Source organism: Larus michahellis, chromosome 5 (genome assembly GCF_964199755.1).
Source record: "Larus michahellis chromosome 5, bLarMic1.1, whole genome shotgun sequence".
NCBI classification, from domain to species: Eukaryota; Metazoa; Chordata; class Aves; order Charadriiformes; family Laridae; genus Larus; species Larus michahellis.
In genome coordinates this window covers 10,718,496-10,740,448 of record NC_133900.1, presented here as the reverse complement: position 1 = coordinate 10,740,448, position 21,953 = coordinate 10,718,496, and the positions used below count along the sequence as shown (strand labels likewise).

The window sequence follows — 21,953 nt, the reverse complement described above, 5'->3', positions numbered from 1 at the left end:
TTTAGAAAGGAACTGGAGTTAAGGAATGCTTAAAAAAGAGGTGGCAGCTAACGAATAGCGAGCGATTACATCCAGAAAACAAACCAAAACTTTCCCTCCTAACTTCATCTTCCTGAATTTGCTCACATCTTAATTTTTGCTTTAGTATTTCTCAGACATACGCAATACCTAGCAACTACTACATCAAAATTTGGAGCAATTCCTGAAGGAATATGGGATATTGCCAGTGGATACAGTCTCCCATGCAAATAAAAGCTTTTAAAAATAAATGCTGGAGGAAGTACCAGCATAAAAATTATTTCATTCTGCTATTAAAGAGTGTTTCATCGGTTTGGGGTTTTTTTGTGTGTGGGGTTTTTTTTTTTTGTTTTGTTTTTGTTTTTTTTTTTTTTTTTTTTTTTTTGTTAAAGATTGAAGTTATTAGCCTAAAGGCCCGGGTGGTAAGCTGTGAGCTGCCACACTGCTATACGGCACTGAGAAAACACGCTACATGCAACAGCTGAGTAGCTGCAGGGGAAGTCAAAGATTGTGGCTTCTCACTCTACGGGCAGGAGGGGGATAGAAACAGCACCCGATTCGTGGTACAGGGTTCTGAAGAGGTGTCTCATGAGCACAAAGCAGCAAAAGTTCCCAACTGTACAGCCGAAATATCTCTGTGATTTTTTTTTTTTTAAATAAACCTACACAAGCACCTAGTATGTGCCCTTTAATAAATGCTGAGAAGTCCCCCATAGTCCAGACCTGCCCGAAACCCTGTATGTTCCCCTCGAACCGCCAACACAGAATGAATTCATTCAGAAATAAAGTTTAATGGACATTACCACCTCAAACGCAGCATCTCAGCCCACACCAGGATACCCCCTACGAGTATGCTCCCACAACCCGCAGTAAGCCTAGCAGAAGAACCGCAAGCTCCCCAACCCACACGGCTTCCCAGGCCCCCAGTTTTTATTACTTTTATTAGTAAATACTGTGCGAGAGCTACCAGGAGGATGGAACGCTCCGGGCTTCTTGTATAGCAGTGGCATTTTTTCCACATGTGAAAGACAGACGTGGAAAACAAAGCAATGAATCCACACACTCTTTGTATATTTTCCAAGCACAATATGAGAATGAAGTTGCTCCAAAGACAGACTAAAGAGGTCAGGATCCGGTTGTTTGGGGATTTTGATGTGGGTTTTTTGGGTGGTGGGTTTTTTTATCACAGAAGTTTTTAGCAAACGCGTAAGAAGCGGATGACAAATCAGTAAAATAACCCCCCAAAAAACCAACCCAGCCCCGATTTTGGGAAGTGAGAACCGAGCCTGACACAGAAAGTCCTCAGCAGCGGTGCCATGTCAGTTGTGCCGCTTGGGCTGCCATGGAAGGCTTGGCACAGATCTGTCAGCTTTTGTACAGACACTTGCAGAAAACATTAACTCTGTTGAAGAGTTATAAACAAACAAACCCAAGGCCCAGGTCCCCATGTTCTGTTTACTGATAAGGAAAGGGGTTATTTTTTAAGCTTGCCCACAACAGCACTCAACAGAAACACTAAAACGCCAGACAACCAGACTGCATCCAGGCAAGGCACTGGTGTTAAATCCCCTCTGCCCCTGCCTGGTCATTTGCCCTAAGTGAAAAAAGTTTTGAGGTAAATATAAAAAAAAAAAATAAAATAATAAATCTCGACACATATAAAATAAGACCCAGCAAATTGCTGAGGAGTTCGTCAGGACTGAAAAACAAAGGCAGGAATGGGAATGATGATCAAGTAAAGCGAATCAAACCAAACCGCAAACAAAAAAGCCAAGCAACAAGGGTGGCTTTCTCCCAATCCCCCCTTTTTTTACTCAACATGTTGCTTTTCTCTAAGCCCTAATATTTAAAGGGCTCCAGAAAGGAGAGACAAGACCACTCCTCTACGCCTGCGTCCCAGTGCCCGGAATTACGGCAGCTCTTCGCACATTCGCCCCGAGGCGCTTTCATGTCTCAGTAAATGAAATTCTACAGCCACCACGTGTAGCCATAACCGATCGTTTCCCTGACAGTGATGCCTCATTATGCCCTGAACAGAAAAATACTACCCGAGTTCTAGAAGGGGATGTGCCAAGGGAAGAAATGTGCTCTTCAGAAGGTCAATTAAAGGATTATTTGTCTATTTTTCACTTTCAGTCCGCTGCTTTAGCCACTTCCTGTTCTTTTTTGGGCCAAAGCATCCCAAAAGACAAGGGCAAGTTGGAAGAGCTTACTGAGAAATACTGAATCTCCACGAGAAACCGCATTCACATCATTTTTTTTTTTCTTTAAGGCTAGCACATTCTCCTTCATTGTTCTAACAAATACTACTTTTATCATGAAACGGAAACCTGCAGTCACATTATTATATTTATTTAAATTGCATTATCTCATTTTTCTGATGAGAATCCGATCTAGGTAAAGATGTCCCTGCTTACTGCAGGGGGGTTGGACTAGATGACCTTTAAAGGTCCCTATGATTCTATGATTTTTCTTGCCTTAGGGGCGATAATACATTTAATAAGAAATAACTGAAGTGGTCAAGAAAGAAAATTAAGTAGATGCTGTTAGTATCATTGGAGGTATGTAATGGTTTTTTTCAGATTAGGTTTGCAAAACAGGTGGATCATGAAGCATGAACTAAGAAAGGGGACCCCGTGAAGAGTTTCAGCATAGCGTTCAAACACCTTGCGATCCGAAAAATCGAGGAAGCGACCAGCCAGCCTGCAGCCTAGACTGCTGGCAACAAGCTATTCAGAACTTACGAAGTTGCTTTAGGAAAAAAAAAAAAAAAAAAGAAAAAATAGTTTTTAAAACCCACTACATAAACATCCCTCAGTCTGCCTCGGAAGCCCCCGATCTCCCCCCTCCTACAGCCGCACTTTGCTGACGCTACCGACCTTGGCACCATCCGCTCCCTGCAGAAAACAGTTTTATCTATTTCCTCTGACCACACCATGCAGAGAAATTCAACCCTCGCGCTGCTATCCCGCACCACCTCCTTTGTTCTCTCTGCTAATGCCTCTCTCTCCAGCATCCAGCTGCCCCGAACTGCTTTACCCCACGCTCCAGCACCAGCGGCTCATGTTTTTATTATAAACTGCAATATTTTTAGGGTAAAACTGTTCCCGTCATCACTCTCGTGTTAACACATGCTAACTCCTCACTTGGCAGCATCGGGGTCACAGACCAACGGGACCATTTTTCCTGCGCCACGGACATTTTGACAGAAGTTAAGGCTTGCACCGCGCTACCAGCAATAGCGAAGTCACAGATCTGCAGCAAACCAAGAGGAGAGAAAAAAGGAAGAAAAAAAAAAAAATATACAGGGGACTCGGGAATTGCAAGGGCACTCTTCGTTATGCATATGGGACAATTAAAGAACAAATGTACACCACATACATTAATGGTGCAATCCCACCCTAACTTTCATTCCTGTCTCCACATGATTACCGTCAGGTATTTCTGTATGTTGCAGCTGTGTGCAATTACATGGAATTAAAGTATTTTCCAGAGGGAAATAATACTTGTGTGACTGCTATGGGAGATTTCTCCTTGTATTTTGGCACTTTATAATTTGCACAAAGGAAAAAAAACCAAAAACCCAAACCTACTCTTCTTCCCCTCCCACCCCAATCTTTCACTTCCCATCTCGGTTGACACTTCAGCCGTTTCTCTGCAGCACTTTTCACTTATTATCTCTGAGGGAAATAAACCTGCCCCGGATTTCCCACCTCTGACTTCATTTAGACTGAAGCAGCTTAAAAAAAAGCAAAGAGAACAATTCTTGATGGCAATTTCTTAATTACAGCACGGAAAATATTTACAAAAGTTCAAAACTTAAAAGAGCAGCCCTGACATGGGTCAGCCTCCCTTACAGGGCGCTCGCTCCCTCTCCTAAGCACATCGTCCTAATTGTCCTGAGGAGCTTTTAAAACCTTGATCTGCCCTCCCCTTCGGTTCAGGGTCAAGTGTCCTCCTTCTCTCTGTCATGTCCTTTTCTTCCCGGCTCGTTTGGGATTCAGTGTAAATACAGTAAGGAGGACACCTCCTCGTCCCTGGGGAGATGACCGTCTTTATCATCGTACTTTTCAGTAGGTGCTGTCTGGATGACATCACCTAACTGCTTTTCAAAAGATTTATGGCCATTAACACACTGTAATTCATTTATCTTGCATATTATTGACTCCACATTTGTTCCAGTACACCTGATCTCCAGCTCCTTCAAACTTTTGACCTGTTTAGGGGTTTCTGACACAACGCGTATTTTAAGAGGTTTATTCTAACAAGAGAGTCATCTCATGGGGCTTCTGTCAACACGCGGAAGGTCCCTGCTGCTCTCAGCACAACGTCACCAGCAGTTTGGCTTTGTAATGGGAAAGGAACAAACCACGGAGTAATTTCACCTCTCCCAACACTTCACTTTTCCTATTCCACACTACTAGAGAAAATACAAACAGAAGAATTACCAGTGTTTCTTGCTAGGTGCGCTTCACTCCCTGCAGGCCAATACGACTTCATTAGGACCGCAATTCCCCCAGTAGCACAGCCCGGTACAGCAAATGAGCCCTCGTGTCACACAGCTCCCCCACCAAAACCAAGGAGATTCTCACCCCCTCCACGCTAACTTAAATGCCAAGGCGGCTGCCAATTTGCAAGCCAAAAATCTAACTTACAAGGTTATGCTGCTTCCTTACAGTGTTTTTAAATGTGCAGAGAAACATGGCAAAATACTTGAACAGAAAACAGAGAGAACAGGCAGAATCTGAAGGATGATTCAACAAACACTGCGAGAGATCAATGGGCAAGAGGTGTTTGAGCATTGAGAAGAGCATTTGCTTTTTCAGAAGAGCTCTACAACTTCTACTGAGGGCGCTTTACCCAAGCACGTGTCTGAAACCAAATCTTTTAAATTACTGGCCAAAAAAGAAGGAAAAAAAATATCTGATCTTCGCTACCAAAAATTATATTATGGAAAAGTTCATTTCCTCTTTGCATGCTATAAACATACCACCCAATTCCCTATTTTGGTGCAAACGGAACAGGATTTTTTTTTTTTTTTACTGTAATTCTTGACAGTTGCAAGTAAATTCAGATCACACAGTTATCACGTGTACTCCTGTTCTCAATTACACGCTGATCCCATGAGGATTGAAATTTCCACTGCTCTAACGTGAAGCTCCTCCTGCTTATTCCAAGGAGAAATTTAACAACCAGTGAAACCCTGCAAGGCCGTTTTGCATTTCTTAACTTCCCCCAAAGGTTGAGATCGGTGTTCAATCCCTTACAGACAGGCACTCTTGGATGTGCAAAACAAATACAATCAAGATGTTTTTCACACCTCAGTCCCTAAAGATGCCTCGGTGATCATTATAGATCTTACTAAGAAAGGACAGCTTAATAGCCACTAGTGTCACATTGCGTGTTGCGACGCCTGCATAGTACAGTAAAGTTCTGATGACCTAAATAAGAACCACTGTTTGTTTTAAAAAAATAATCTGATTTTTCTAAGACAAACAGATTTACAGTACATAGCAAGATCATCTTATTTCCATACACACAGAATTGTCCCAAACAGTTGAAAATTAATTGCTTCTATTGTTAAATTGAGCATCCACGTTACACGCTCTACGGAACATGGGCAGTTGCAAGAAACTCAGTAAGTCTACTAATGCATCTACCCTCCTGCTACGTACTACTCTCAAATGGAATTAAATTTACGTTTTGCTCCGAGTTACACTCAGAACCTCCAACTCTGTGGCAGGAACGGAATTACTCCAAAGTTACACTGTTTCATCTCAGGTCAGAATCCGCTTCCCAAAGTATATTGCCTTTGGCTGAAGAAGTAACAAGAATTTGGCTTGGTTTTACTAGCAAACATCACCCGCACGGGAGGATGCCTATTGTTTTTAAACACCCACGGGTAAGGCTGTGATTATCGCTATGCCCTTTCATTACTAGCCCCCTCCCTATCCCTCCAGCCCCTATGACAAAATTGGCCCCAAGTGGGATTATTCCCGAGAAAGCTACGGCAAACTGACTCCGGAGGAGAGGGCTGACAGCAGGTCTGGCCTCGGAAATAATAAGCAGCAGCTGCAGTTTCTGCCTCTCTGCTTGGGAGCCCTCGGAACGCAATCAGGAAGCACAGCAATCTGCCTCTGGCTCCCCCTAACATCCCAATTCTAAGATCCGGCACCATTAAAACTCTTCTTCTGACGTCTCTGTCTCACTGGAATTAAAGCGCCGTGTTCTGGTGAGGGTTATCAAACCAGAGCAGGTAAGAATCACTTATTTTGCCTCCTCCTGTATGTTTAAACTGTCAGTCCTAAGTAATCTGCTGTAAAAAAGAAATAAAAAAATCAACAAACAAGTGAAATAATAAAACTAACCACTCTTAACAAACTACTTCCATTGGAAAGAAAAACAAAAAAGTACTGCAGCTTCTTGTTTAGTGCAATTCGTTTTTTTCGGAGATTTTACTTTTTTTGCCCTACCTTTGGTACATCTACAAGAAAAAAAAAAAGCATCTTTAAAAGCAGCAAAGCAGAAACTTAGCCATAGCCACTTGTGTGAAGCAAATCTCAAAGGTGTAAGGCCTGTAAGACAAGTCAGATGAAAAAGTGTGGGAAAAGAAGAGGAGAAGCGAGGGATCACCAGTTTCCCCTACAATTTAACAACCGAGTCGTTGCAGCATGTTACACAAGGGCGGAAGTGTAGAGCGGTCAAAATTCTCGAGACTAACATCTTATTTTCCTACTGTATTTTAAACCTTCCCCATCCTGCCTGCTGTTCTAGACCCTCTGTCTTCTCTCCTTACTTCCTCACTACCCAGAACCGCTCTCTTCCTCTTCTTGCCGCGACACCGTGGGCTGGCAGTTCCGGGACGCAAGGATGGGTGCAGACACCTACGATGCGAGGCCAGGAGCGGCTTCTGTTCATCCTCAGCACGACGGGTGCGCAGGGAGGAAGAGGAGGAGGAAGAAGGCAGGATGGCTGCTGGGGGCCATAGCAGACCACACGGTGAAGAGAGGCCAGAGGCAAAAATCTCTCCAGAAGCAGCAAGGGCCCAGGGACAGCAACCGGAATCTTCAAATCCTTATTTCAGCAAGCTGGTGGATTTGCTACAGCAATATATTATTTTTCACATGTCTTGATTTATAAGGAAAACAAAGCAACCTTTTGTTAGGCCTTTGGCAGAGCTCTAGAGCCTTTTTTTTTTTTTTTTAACCCTTGTTCTTCATAATCCCTACTTTTCTACATGAGTTTTATGGAGAAATTATAAGAACCGCCAGCCTCAGCTCCTGGGGTCTCCTGCTTTTCCTCTCGGGAGAGCCCTTGGTGCCTGGAAGCCCCGTCATCCCGTGCCCTCAACCCGCGCATACCCGGAGGCACAGCAGCAGTGCTGATGCAGCAGCAGCAGCTCCAACACCAGGGATAAAGCTGTGTCAGCTTTTCCATTATCAACACTCCTTCCTGACCTTACATCTCTGCTGAAAATACGACTCGGGTCCAACCCCCCCGCCCCGCCTTCCCCAAAACAACCAGTCTTTCTGCCTCCCAACAAGCAGCCTTAATTTATGAATGTATAAACATCTGCATAAAGGTCATTGTGATACAGTTCTCTGTTTTTATCCATTTTTGACATATGAATTAATTAATACAGCAATGAAATGAGTAAACACTATTTTCTAATCCTTTCTGGTACTTGCAAGAGAGTGACTGTAATCACAGCTTTAAAAACAATTATTTTTCTGGTTTGGGGGAAGGGTTAGTCTGGTCTTCGTGTTTGAATTGTTCACAAAGGGAGGCAAGAGTGCGATCTAAGCAAGGATGTAAAGAACTGACTCGCAGTGTGACTGAAAGGTTGTCCGGGCTATACTACGAGAAGAGCCCTAGACTGCTTGGAAGGTCATTTACTGACTACAGCGTGACAAGTCAAAAGAGACGTTACTATTTATGAGAGAATATATAAAAATCAAGCCCACCTACACTAGAACGTGCCGTTAAAAAACCCAAAGCACCGAAGAGTCCAAAAACATACAAGGAAGATGGAGCAAGGTCTGAACAGGCCTGTGCCACAGCCAGGCCCACGGGAACTGGGAGAGGGTTGAATTGCTGCACCCTTGGCTCACCCTGTACTCGCTACTCTGGTTCTGCGTTGCTGAGCCTGCAGCACCTCTCCGAAACCCCGGGACGTGCTTCAGAGGGAGCGGTGCTCTCTGCTTTGGAATCCTCCGTCTAGTATCCCACTGGGTGACTAAGTATTTGGCAAGCAAATCCAAACCCAAGGGCTGCTGCCACCGAAAGCAGCTGTCAAATGGAAATTAAATTATCACCTGGGAATTAATTTTAAAGCTCAAATCCTCACCACCATTTCAGTTGCCTCGTCCAGCAGAACGTTACTGACTTGACAAGCCAGCATCAAACGGGTCAAGCGAGACTACTCGGTGCAATCGCACTTCAGTAGTTACTGGAAAAGGGTCAGGCAGGAAAAGATGGATCCCTCTCACTGTAAGACTGAAAAATGCTCGGCACGCAGCAAGGGGCACTCGAAACCTGGCAACGCTGGCGACCACAGAAGCACTGGCTACTGTGCAAAATTCCTGCAGAAATTCATCATGTCTCCTCCTTCCCCGCTTTTTTATTGGTAGAGCAATGTGCAGATGTCCTCTTGTGTTTTTTAGTACTCACAAAGCTTTCAATCCTCATTTTATGTGACCTGCTATTAAACTGTTTTCACCAACAACCCAGCTCACAAAACCTTTTTCAAGAAGAAAGCAAGACCCTTTCCACTTTCCAGGCTTCCCAGCCATTATAAACAACAGCAGGCTCTACAGAAGCGAGCTGGAAGACTTGCGATGGTGCGAGCCCCTGACAATAGGCATAACTGCCTCATCGCCTGGGGCTTTCCAAAAACTACCCACTGACTGTAGGCAGACGCAGACAAAACTGTGTTTTACCAGCATGCTCCATTTGTAAAAGCTGACAGCTGACTAATGGAGCTATAAGCCCCGTTTGAAGAGTAAAATTATGATTAAATCTATCGCTGAGCACACGTCGTGGTACCTTCCTTCCTGAAGCATACAAACCTGATCTTTCCAGATACATCTTAGAAAATAACTATCAAGTACAAATCTGTCTCAAAGGGGTGGATTACAAAGGACGCCGCAAATTCTAAGGGCAATCTGAAGCACCGGTTCGGCCTTCTAATACGTCAAATGGTGTCCAGGTTCTCCAGGAAGGGCATCTCGTCCCACAGACACCCCCTCCCGACTCGTGCAGCGGTGGGAACAATGCGAGGGCCGCGGGGATGCCGAGGCAGGGAAGCGGACCGTACCTTCATGGGTAGGCTCTGGGTCGGGTGTCAGGGAGATGTCGTCCAGCTCGCGCAAGCAGAGCCATTCTCCATCCATCGACACTCGGAATTTGCAAAGATAGATGGTCTCCATGGCAGCCTGAGTGATCTTGTCTGTGGTGGGGGTTGGCATGTCGCTTTGAGGCGTCAGAGCAGACATGATGACTCAGCTGGTACAACAACAACGGGGGGGAAAAAAATAAGAACTAAAAAGAAAAGCTTTCTGAAGAAGAAAATAAGAAATACCTTGCTATTAAAGGGCAGATATGCTCAGGATCGCACAGCCTGCTCTGGCCTTTTCATGTATAAAGCAAGGTAAAAGCGCTGCTCCTTCACGCTCGTCTCTTCCCCCCTCCTTTCCACCAACTGCCGTCGTCTTCAGCTATGCTAGAGGCTATCGATCCTATGCCACCACAGAAAACCCGGCTTCTGCATCAAAGACAGGAGGCAAGGAAAAAGAAAAAGTAAAAAAAATATAAAAAGAAAAAAATATCAAAAGAAGGAAAAAGAATGGCTTCCTCTGATGATTACCCAAGCAAAAACAAAAGGCAGAGCGTAGAGAGAGATGTCCAGGCTTGCTGAAATCAAACTGCTGGTCCCTTTCTTCCCGGAGAAGGCAGGGCGGCGAGTGCCGATAGGATTGGTTGTGCGCAGTGAGCAGGGTGTCGACCAAAATGGCTGACTAATGAACTGAACCGAAAATTCAGGCTCATGTGACCGGCTGCTCCGAGCGCCGGGCGAGCAATTCCCAGGATGCTGCTTCCCAGAGGCTGCTGATGCAGGGACAGCAATTAGGCGCTCATCAGCTGCGGCACCTCCTCAGCGGGCTCTGCCCAGCAATTTGTGAGCAGCCACCACGCACCGCGCGGACGCCTCCTCCGTCGCCCCCGCGCTACAGAGCGGCCAGGAATACAAAGACACATCTGTATGCCTTTCACGTGCCTGGATGTCACGACACGAATTAAATAACTATCTCTGTTTGCACAAGTCGCGGTTTACGTTCGAGTCGCTGTGCAACCTTCTCAAAGGTTACCTTTGAGCTATGATTTTTTTAACACACCAAAAAACGACAGGATGGATTTATCCTCTCAGGGAAACAATGAGGAAAAAAAAAGACCAGGCTCTAAGCACTTCAGCGAGCGAGGATTAAGCTTTTTTAGGACGGCACGTGCACATGGAAGAAAAATGAGGGAGAACCCCACAGACACCTACAGCTACCTGACTCCATCTCACACTTTGAAAGCCTCACCTGAAAAGTGGTGCTGCCCAGGTGAGGCTGATAGAGAAGCATTACCTCTCAGCAGGCACAGAAACAGGCTTTCAACCTCTCAAACATGAGAGGACAGCACTGCGCCGCCCTGTCCCTTCCCAGCCGTCTCAATCCCCTCTGCATCCCCAGCCCGCGCAGTCCCACCTCCGGGGGACAAGAGGTCCCTGATCAAGAGACACAGGACACTGTACCACCACCCACTTCAACTACAAGACGAGGCAACAACTAATTAGTTTATCTTACTTGACTCCTGCGTGGCTCCAGTATATTTATGGACAGCAGACGCGTAGCATCCATCCGAACTGGACGCCTAGTCCCCGTGTTGTCGTCCCCCCGCCGCGTAAATTCAGAGAAGGCTGACTGTTCACCAACAAAGTGTGTTGATAGGAACATACAAACGATTTATGCACGGCACCTTAATTATTCTCTGCACTTTTTCTTCCCTAAAGAAACACTCTAAAGGATGCCTGTCTATTTCCTCGCCATGGGAAATGCAACAACTGATCATTTGATACAGAGTTCAGCATGCCACCACATACAGCTTTTTGAAAAAAAAGCACCCAGCATATAAAAACCTCATCAAACTGGAAAAAAGGGTTAAGAGCTGTTATTTCTGACAGGCAAGAGGAAGCGGTTGCTTTCGGTGAAAGCTTCCTGCTTGGTGCCAAACGTTTTGACTCAGCAACTCTTTCCCCCCCAGTAGAGCAAAACAAACAAAGAGCCACGCAGCGTATTATTACAGCGATGCAAAGAAGAATTATTTCACAAACGACAGTTACCATTGTTCCTTCTCCCTAAGCGAGAATGGCGTTTATAAACCGTGCTGACAAGCATTTTAACTCGTATTATATTTATGCATCCCTTCATCAACGGCAACCTCTACTTTTAGCGTTCACATTGCACCGCTCAAAACCAGCGGAAGTTGGCATATGCCAACAGCTCCAGGAGAACAGCCCTTCGCTTCGCTCCTCCTGACCTTTTGAAAGGGTCTACACAAACAGCAAATAATCAAAACAAACCCTTTAGAACGAACAAAGTACCATAAGCTGTTGTGCAAGCTATTATCCAACATAACTAATTATCGGACAGTTTAATTTCTTTGTTTTGAAGTGATTAGAACTACAAACAGGATTAGGTGTAACCCTGTGGCTCCCATTTCACAACAGGGGTCCGCAACCAAATTCAGCACCGGCGAGTGACCCACATACCGGGATCACAGCGGAGGCTTGTTAAAAAGTTAAGTAACCGTTCAACTTCAGCCGTTTTCCTCCTGTGCCATTTGCTGCTTCTTAACACGAAGAAATGGAAGAAGCCAGTCTGCCCCTTCCGGCTCAGTTGTATTTTCATGCTCCTTTATGCAGCGTTCCTGCTGCAAACACGCCATAGGGATATTTTAAATACTTGAAAAATGGTTTTCAGCTTTGATTCATTTCAGTTTATTAGTATGTTTTACCCAAAACAAAGCTTTGGACACAATATACAAATTTTGACCAACTGCCACCTTAAGTGAAACTGAACTACTTGACCTCTGTAAAACCATACCTTTTACTCCTCTAAGAAATAAAAGTTATCCACAGTATGCATATGCTTAGAAACTCCCATGAGTTGCATTTGATTATTTTATTTTTTTTTTTATAAACAATGACAAGTTCAGCATTTATTTTTCGATCTGATTCGTTTTCTCTTGCAGAGTTTTGATATGGGTATTTGAAGCCCTAAGAACTGTTCGGCTGTCCAGAGGAGACTGTGATCGCCAGGTGCCACCCAGTACATGGCCGAAATTACACCTACAGTGTAAGAATAGACAGCTTGCCTTCAGGGTAAGCGAAGGCAAGCAGCAAAACCATAAGAAAGGCAGATAATGTCTGTATGTCAGCTACAGTACTATGGGGAAATGAGAATTTTACTCAGAAAAGGAAAACAAACCCCCTGATCGGGAGTACTCTATCACTTACCGACCCGGGAGCCTTTTATCAGCACCAGGAAAACGTGAGACAAACCTTCCCCTACCCCCGTCCTGTGCCCCAAACTTAGAAAGCAACACAGCATCTCATGCAGAAACAAAGGAAAGGTATCAAGTATTTGTATTTTCATACAACCTTTGATAAAACTACCGTGCAACTCGAGGCCAAGTGATAAAGCTCCACCAGGGTTCAATGAGTAGTCAAAGGACAAAAGGAAAACCAAGCGGAGGAACAAATGACGAGGAGGTTGTTAACACAGAATCACCTTCTCGATCTCAAACGAGTCCGACAGCCTCGACTGGTGTGACAAAACCCTCCTATTAGCCAAGCTTTGGCAAAGGTGGATACAGGCTTTGGCTACATTACGAAACAGGGCAGTTTTTTGCAAAAATGTTTTCAAGATAAAAGAATCAGAAATCGACTGTGTTGGAAAGGTAAGAATTAACCGTCTGAAAGGAAAGCACTGCATCAGCCACTTGTGTTTGAACGCTCAGCTGTACTGGAAAGCATTTTTAGTTCTAAGAGGTGAATAAATTGGAATAACCTAAGCAATAAAACCCAAGCAAATTCTGAAAATCCTTTTGGACGCCACGGGGCACCTTTGGGTGGAGTTTTCCTTGCGGTGCCAGCAAGCCTGGCCTGCGAGCAAGCCGCGTTTCAATCATTAGGAGAAAGCTTTCCCCGCTCACTGTGTAGGGATTGCAAAGCAGCCATACAGCAAAATGGCAAAGCTGGCAGATGAGATGATTGCTCCAGATGACCGCGCTGCTTCTGGTTATTTAAAATCGCAGGAGACCACAGAATCATAAAAAAAAGCCACCGATGTTATACAAACGGGAACCACTACCGAAGGAAACCGTCGGATGGAAACAGCTCAGATGAGCTCTAAAATAGCTGTTCGGCATGTCTGAGAGAGACTGCAATGCCAGAGGTAACTCCATGCGAACAGGATAAGAATTCTGACGAACCACAAGCCTTTATATCTCAGTCTAAGACAAGCACGAACCATGAGCGGGTTCCGGCAGGTTTTCCCAAAGCCTGTAGCCTGTCTGTGGTTGCTCTGTGAGGTCAGGCAGCCTGACAGTCTGGCCCAGTGAGGCAGCTCCCACGTTTCCAAGCAAAACAATTCTCATCTTCCTATTTTCTGCCCATGCTCTTGCTCGACACACAAAAACCCCCTACCAACGAACCTGTGAACATGCTTTTTGCTCCCATGCCCTTTCTTTCACTTCAGCTCCGACTCTGCATCAACTACGATGCCCAGCTACCCACTCTGTACCAGCTGTGATGACCACAACAGCAGCATCAGGGCTACGCCCGGTTCTAGAGCCGACGGAGCTGCTGTTGCCCAAAGCACACGCTCACGCTCCTCCAGTGGCCCCTCTCCAGGCAATCTCTTCGCCTGGAATGTCATCTACAAAGATAATATCAGTAATAAAGCATCTACATCACAAAGTCTGTTTCCGACTCTTCCGCCAGCACAGATACGGACATTACCTCAAATACCAGCGGCACCTTGAACCCCGCATGCTAAAGACAGGAGTGGGCAAAAGAAAGTTTAGCAACCCAAAAACCAGTGGCACAATTTCTTAATTCCTGGAGTAACTGACCAACTGGGTTTTGTCTAGCTACTGTGAAACACAAGTTAAGGATTTAAGTAACTCCCATAATTGAGGGTACAATTCAAAAAGGGGAGGGAAAAGTCTACTGGAAGTATCGTGATATCTGGTGGGCTTTCAATAGAAGCAAGGAACGGTTTGGGGGCAACCTCTGATTTGCCTTAGTCTTATCAGGAAGAAGTGGGGTTTTTTTGTTTTGCTTTGTTTGGGTGGTTTGTTGGTTTTTTTTTGTTTTTTTTTGTTTTTTTTTTTTTTTTTAAAGATAGCATAATCAAGTTGCTTTTACTGTATTTAAAAAGTATTCTAAGGATTTACTGCAGCTCAGCATGTTTAAATAGATCTTCTTGTTCCTTCTGTCTGCCTGGAATCTTCTGTATCAAAAAAGCAGGGGCTGGTGGCATGAAAAGCTTTTTGCAGTCTCTTTCCCTTAGCAGCTCTCGCCTTCACCTGATGTTTGGAATCATCTCAGCTCTCTTACCTCATAAATAAGAAAGCTTGGATAAGAGGGAGAAAGATTAGAGGGGAAAAAAAATAAAAATGTCTTTCTGACAGGAAATTCTGTAGAGAAAATAAAGTTGTAGGACAGACGCAATCTTATGATTTCATTCTTTGTTATGACATATTCGTCACATATATTTGCCGCTGGGCTTCAGATCCCCAGCACTTCAAATAAACCTCCAAAAGATTCCGAAATATCGACTTTGTGGTATATTGGTCGCTACCTCTACTATAACAGCTGTCGATACACAGTAATTATTTTCATTACTACTCATGGAAAGGACAGCCTTCAGGGAGGAACTCGTGATCCAGCAGGAAACACCCTTCACTTAGATTGACGCTTTCACTTTACAGCTACGTAGAGAGGAATTAGTGTTCATAGAGTATATAGAGTATGTATTTTTTATTTTTAATACGCACATGAGATGCAAAAATAGCCTTCTTCACACTCCTCAGTTTACCTTAACTCCAAAATTAACACCAGCACTGAAGAATCACGGGAAGTTGCAGAACAAGGAGAAGCAGATCAGGAACAGTCGATGCTGAGCTGCTACAGGTTACAGCAACCTGAATTCGTGATACTTGAGAAGAACCTGTGAAACGGGGCTCCAGGGGCCACCGAGGAGTCTCAACACAGACACCACAACCTTTACAGCCCGGACCCTGATTAACGCCGCCGCAATCCAACGCTGCACAGAGTAACAGCCACCTAGAGGAGACGCAAAAAGTAATGACACCTGCAAGGCCACCTACTCCCCCGGTAGCCAGGGTTAAGTTCAGCGGTTAAACACACAACATCCCTTCTGCGCTAGAGTGAAGGTCTGCCCGCTGCTTCAACAACAATCCCGACGCAGCCGGAGAACAAGGAAAACTCCGCAGCAGAACCCACTGCTCAACGGTGAACAAGTGAGAGCCGCTTTTTCAGATAGGAGAACCCGAGAAAAACCCCCAAGACACAAACCCAAACAAGCCAAAGGCAATGAAAAAAGTGATTTACAGATAAGAGCTTGCCCCAGGAGAAAGAGTCCAAGACACCATGCAAACAGATGATGATCCCTCTTCCCTTCGGACGCTGCTGTCACTGCATTTGTCACTCAGTTACCGAGTGGGCTTTGACATACGGTATTGCACAGGCAGCTATTAGTTCCGAGGCTGAAAAGAACAAGGGCACTTCAATAAACATTTTATAAGGCTTTTTCACAAAGCTCACCTGAATAGTCACCGCAGAGTAAAGGATAAAGCGCTGCTCAACCAGGGAGTTTTTACACTACCCTCCTTGTGAACAGACATCCCATCTCAACGCCTCGGTTTCCCCACATCTACACAGAAACCTTCTTACAACAAAGCTTGAACTTGAAATGCAAATGAGAACTGCAAAAGCACGTTGGCTAAGACTAAGTATGTTTCTTAAAGGCTTCTTTTCTATCGGAGATAGCTCAGTCCCTTGCACGCACATCACAGGACTAAAATGGGCGAAGACTTCCTGATTAGAGGGAAAAAAAAAAAAAACAACGTAAAAATTAATGTTTTGACAGGAAGCTCCCAGTTTAAATGACAATTTATCAGGGAGGCAGTTCTGGACTGCAGACAGAAATTGGCAGTCAGAGACAGCCCTTCATAGGGCTCAAAACAAAGTTAGGTCATTTCATCTGCTCTGGGCATTACAGAAATTGACTTCTTCCCGCACTGCTTACGGCTCTGCTGAGTAATGGCTTAAATAAAGTACATTAGCTTCAAGACAGACAAAAAAAAAAAAAAGAAAAGATACCCACCTCAAAATAGTCAGCTAACGCGTGAGCGAACGCTCACCTGGGACTCAGGCACGAGACAACAAAGCAAACAGCTCAGTTGCCCAAGCCCAGAAGACGAAGCTAGTGGCTATTTTCAAGATGGATGGATGGAAAAGGAAAGATCTCTTCTATCTGCACCCACCCATGGGGTTTTTATTTGTCCTTAACGCACTCGCAACTGCTTCTCAGTACTCCAGCTTACCCAAATACACCACGAGGGTGTTGTAAAGAGTGTTACGAAGCAGAAAACTACCTCCCACCCAACACGCCCCACGCAAGAGCGCACCCGGCCGTGCAGCTGAACCTCGCGGAGCGGCCAGCACGCCGTGACCTGGCCTTGGGTCTGTTCTCTGCGCCGGCAGAAGGAGGAAGCCCGAGCTTCATCCCAAGCCAAAGACAGCTTGGCCGATTCCAACGGGAACACCAACTCTTCCCAAAGGGTCCCGCAAGGAGAGGCGCCTCCGTAGCGCTGGCTGCGCAGAGCTCACAAAGGCGCACACAGGCTGCCGCTCGCTGCCCCTGCCCTCGGGGGAGCCACCACGACACCCCCCTCCCGCCGGCTCAGGGGGGCGAGTTTTGGGGAAAACGCCCCATTTCCAGGAGCCCACGCTGACGGCTCATGCCCGCCCAGAGCCGCTCCCTCCCTCAGGCGGGGGGAGCCCGGCGGACGGCGGCCCTCAGCCCTGCCATGACACCTCCCGCCGCCCCGGCCCCGCCGCACCCCGGGGAGGAGCCCCTCGGCTACTCACGGCCGCCGGCGCCGCCGGTTCCGTCCGGCCCCGGGTAGCTCAGCACCAGCACGGGCAGGGCGGCCCCGCCGCGGGCCGCCGGGGGTCTCCACACGCCGGGCGGCGCGGCGGCGCCTCCTCCATGGCCGGGGTAGAGGAGGAAGAAGGGCGGCGAGGCGGGGGACGCCTCGTCCTCCTCCTCCTCCTCTGCCGCCGCCGCCGCCGCCTCCTCCCCGGGCTCGTCCCGCCGCTCCATGGCGGGGGGCAGCTCCGCGCCGGCCCCGTCCCGGGAACTTTCCGCCAGCGGCGGCAGCAGCGGCGGCCGCTCCGCCTCCGCCATCGCCGCCCCGGGCCGCCGGGCCCCGCCCCGGCCGGGAAGCAGGGCCGCGGCCGGCCTCCGCCCCCGCCGCGGCGGGGGGGACGGCGGGGACGGCGGTGTTTCGTTCTCCCCCGTCGCCCCCCGTTCCCCTCCCGACGCCCCGGCCACCGCGCCCTACCTGCCGCGGAGACCGGCCCTGCCGTCACGGCGGCGGCGCGGGCCCGGCCCGGCCCCGGGGAGTAGCTCTCCCCTCGCCCCGGGCTACCACTGGCCCGGCCCGGGCCACCGCTCCCCCGGTGCGGGTGGCCTGAAGGATGGATCGAGCAAGGTCGGCAAGAAACGGGCCACCACACTCTCGCAGGCGGCCGGGCAGTACGGAGGGGACCTTCTTCCCGCCCCTCTTCTAAAGGTTTTGGGGTTGTTTTTCCAGCCTCATACCCTTAACGCTTGCCTTTTCATCACTGCCCAATTCACCTTTCTCACACTTCAAGAAAAAAAAAAAAAAAAAAAAACAAAACAACAAGCTAAAGACAGGCCATCTGCTAGCACAAGGTCCCCAGCCCCGCTACCATCGCCGGCCAGACTCCCGTCTGGGGAGTTGGACATCAGCCACCGTATTTCACGGTATCCCACCCTGTATTTCATGGTCTGTTCCTACACCAAGGCAGAGGGAAGGGGGCAGCAGCCCCCTTGCATGTGGAGTCACCTCCCGGGACCAGAGCCCACACACAGGGAAACGCAGAATTTCATCTTAAGATGAGGAAGCCAGACTCCCACATGCTTTAACTTAACCCATGAAGCAAAGCCACAGCACCATCTCCTGCCTCCCCCTCGCTTTCCCAAGGGTAAGATCTCATCGACAGCAGTGTTTTCAGATCCTTTGACAAGAGGTTTCAATACAAGGCCCAAACATATTCCTTACTTAATAGTAAGGAACGACGAAGTAGCAATAGAACTACCAAATAGGCCCCACCAATGGCACCTCCACTTAGATTATCTTTCTGAAGACAGTAATAAAGACTTCTCATTAAGGCAGGGCGATTAATGTGGACCGTGGCGTTGACAACACATGGGGCGAAAGAACTTAAATCTACCAGTTATGAAAAATACCCTGCATTCAGTGCACTTAGGTTAAGCTGAAACACGTTGCTTCTTTCTTTCTTTCTTTCTAAACATCACATAAAAATTGCAAAAACAACGCTGTGATGGGAACTGACTCCTGGAGCCTGCTCTGTCCAGTGCTGCCCTAAGTCATGCAACATGTTGCAACTCATTTAACAGATGCTTTAATCCATTTTACAAATCTCAAAGCCGAATGTTTGCATTTCTATTCACTAGCGAGAGTAAAACAACATCCCGACTGTTGCTGCCAGAATATGGCAAAAGACAACTAGGAGAGCCTTGACAATATTTGTGGCAGTGACAGATGTATTTCCATGCGAGTTACTGAATCTATCTTCCTTACCTGGTATAAATAGAAGTTGCAGGCCGTGATGCAGAAAGCATTGTCCACTTCTCTGCCACCGTACATTTTCTGCCCAAGCTTCCAAAGGCACACCAGGCCTACTCTGGGTGCTTATCACCCACCAAGGAGCATGTTTTCCAGGTGTAGAAGAACGACAGAGCAGCTCATACCTCTCCTTAGAGCTTCCTACACACCACCTATGTGCTTCTGAAATATGAATCATTTACGTGCAAGCCCACAGGGGACTGACTACCTCTGGAATTACCGTGCTCCGAGCGAGGGGATGGAAAGGACAGGGGTCCAATATCTCCTCCAAGGCCATGTGGGGTGATTCGGGTGTCACCTGAGCACATAAGTCCCAACCTGCACTAGGCGCTGCCAAGGCAAACCCACCACCGGTCCTTTCCGAGCAGGGCAGCCGGCGCTTGCCATCCTGGCGAGGACGAGTGCCATCCCATGGCTGAAGCACATCACTTGGCAGGGTCAGTGCCTTCTCCAGAAACACTATTGGAAGAAGGAAACAAAAAAACAAAACCCAAACAAACCAGTGTTAACCATCACCTTGCTCCACTTCTCTTATTTTCCAGACCGTCATCTGTGGTCCTTCCTCTATTTTGCACATGTCCATTTTCATAGGGATCTTCAAAACCTCTTTGCCATCAGGGATTTCCCTTCAGCACAAAACATCCCTTTAAGAAGTGTTTCTTGGAGCAATATTACCGTGTCCGCCCTCCCACAGCATTAATAATCACAGCCTTCCCATGATCACTCATATATAAAATCATACGGGAAAGAGCTATTTACGGCTTCGTCCAATCTCTGAACTAACCAACCGAACCTAATGCCGTGTTTAATCTTCATTAAAATGGGTTTGCACAGTGGTCCGGGGAGTCGTGCTGTGCCATCTGCTGGCTGTCTCTGCCTTCCCTCTCGCCTTCAGCCTTCATCCCATCCTTTTAGGGGAGCACGGCTGTTAACAGCACACTAATTTATTATTTGCCTTATTTATTGCTCAGATGGAAGTTGCCAGAATTCCGCTTGCCTAAAGCTTTTCAAAGGAACACTAAGGATCCTTACAGCTTGCCTACACATCTGCAAAAGATCGCCAGCCCTTCATTTTTGCACAAAGTGCGAAATGTGCGTGAGCAGGCGCTGTAGTAATGAGATCAGTTAGCATCTCTGCAGGATATTTTCCGCATCCCACGTGATGCCTCTTATGCAACCCCAGTTCCTTCCCAGAAAAAGCACCTAAGCTGCTTCTTTTTCCCGGCACATCACCTTTTACTGACCTCTTGGCAAAGCCTCAGGAGTGTAGCTCAGCATTATCAGTGGCAGCCTCCATCAGGTTTCCCAGGCGGAGTTCATAAACGACATCATTTCGCGAAAAGCTCTAGTTCCCTTCTCGGTAAAAAGGCTGTAAGTTATGCATTTCTCACCAGGAAGAGCAAACAGCTAGCACTGTTGATGCCTGCTCAGGGAAAGGGAGCAAACGCACAGGTGAAGGACATCTGTATCCCCACAGCTAACAGGTTATGTAGCTCACCTGAGGCCATCAGGTCACAGACAGCATTGCTCAAATGAGCAGACACCTTCAGTGACCTTTTCAAGCAAGCCTCATCTTTGCCCCGGTGACCCAGGCGATTTCATGGAGCCGATCAATTCACAATGCTTTGTAGACCGTTTCTGTGGAGCAAATGGTTTGGTTTGGTTTTGTTGGGTGGGGTTTTTTTTTTTAAACGTGTTTTTATTTATTATGCAGCATTTAACTGCTGTTTGGCCTGTCAGCAGCAGGGGGCAAACAAATGCAGGGCCATGAAAGTCAGCAGAACTCGTCATTTCACTATTTTGTCCTATACATCTACCTACCATACCAGAAGCCCCTCCAAAATCACCATGTATAGCTTCACATCCCATGGATCCAGGACAGTTAAGGACTACAAAGAGTCTCCTTACTTCTGTTCCCATCGGTCCAGCTGAAGTTGGTTGTTTTTCTACCTCTCCCTTCAACATTCAGCTTTCAAAATTAACACAATATTTTCCTGTCAGCAAACAACAGCATGTTCCTGGCAGAAACAGGCCCAGGCGTAAAGTTTTACATCAAAACCTCTGGAAGCACATTTGACTCGCAGAAAAGGAGCGGAGCAGCCGTAGGTTCGAATTACAGCATCCGGCCTGTCACAGCTTCAAGAACACGGGCTCATATTTTGGCTTCCCCCAAGACTATCACACACTAAAAAAAAAAAAAAAAAACAACCCAAAACAAAACACAAACCACCCCAACCAAACCACCCAGGTACACTAGCTCTTCTGCAACTGAAGTAGCATTTATTGACAAAATATTCACCTGAAGTTATTTCACACAGGAAACAGCCAGCACTACCTTTCAGATGCTACTGGTGGACAAATCAAGGCACGGGCTCCCCAAAACCCATCCCAGACACAAGGGCAGGTCTTACCTGAGGCAGTGTTTGTTAAACTTTTAATAAAAATTCATCAGTCATTCCCCCTTTACAGCCTGAACTGGAACTGGCCACTCCCAGCAAGAACTGCAATGTGGGGTTAAACACGTTTCTCCACCAGAAGGCATGGAAGTAAAAGAAATATTTTTAAAGTTTACCTTCTAACTGAAGACGCCCTTACATCTTACCTGTTTGTCCTGTATCAATACTGTGTTAGGCCTACAGCAGCAGGCAACAGTTAATATATTTATCATGGATGAAGCGAGTGTGTTTATCACAGACACAAATAACTACGGAATCCAGCCAAGTCCTTGCTTCGCTTCTCACTGAACTCAGAAAGAGGGGAAACGGCACCTCAGGCCTCATGAGATTTAAGTAATAGCTTTCTGCTCAGTTACAGAATTAAAAGGAGGGCCCGGAACAAGACAGGAAAAAGACGGCAGCGACAGTTGCACGACCCGCCTCGTCACCCACCCGCTGGAGATCCCT

The 21,953-nt window shown here is 46.8% G+C and overlaps 1 protein-coding gene across 19 annotated transcripts in view; it reads right to left on the bottom strand.

The window, feature by feature from the left end:
- RUFY3 (RUN and FYVE domain containing 3) overlaps nt 1–17,966 on the bottom strand; it is a 52,376-nt gene extending 34,410 nt beyond the window's left edge. For 5 of the 19 annotated variants that reach the window (XR_012587198.1, XM_074588705.1, XM_074588707.1 and 2 more), the window contains exon 1: nt 17,243–17,573. Coding sequence is in view for 16 of the 19 variants with exons in the window: in XM_074588705.1 (XP_074444806.1) it covers nt 17,243–17,561 (319 nt within the window). In the remaining 3 variants the exon portion in view is untranslated. Of the gene's footprint in view, nt 1–9,334; nt 10,249–17,242; nt 17,574–17,718 lie in introns of those variants that run through there. The other 14 variants (XM_074588709.1, XM_074588711.1, XM_074588716.1 and 11 more) reach the window with 10 other exon arrangements.
- Between the last annotated feature and the right edge of the window lie 3,987 nt (nt 17,967–21,953).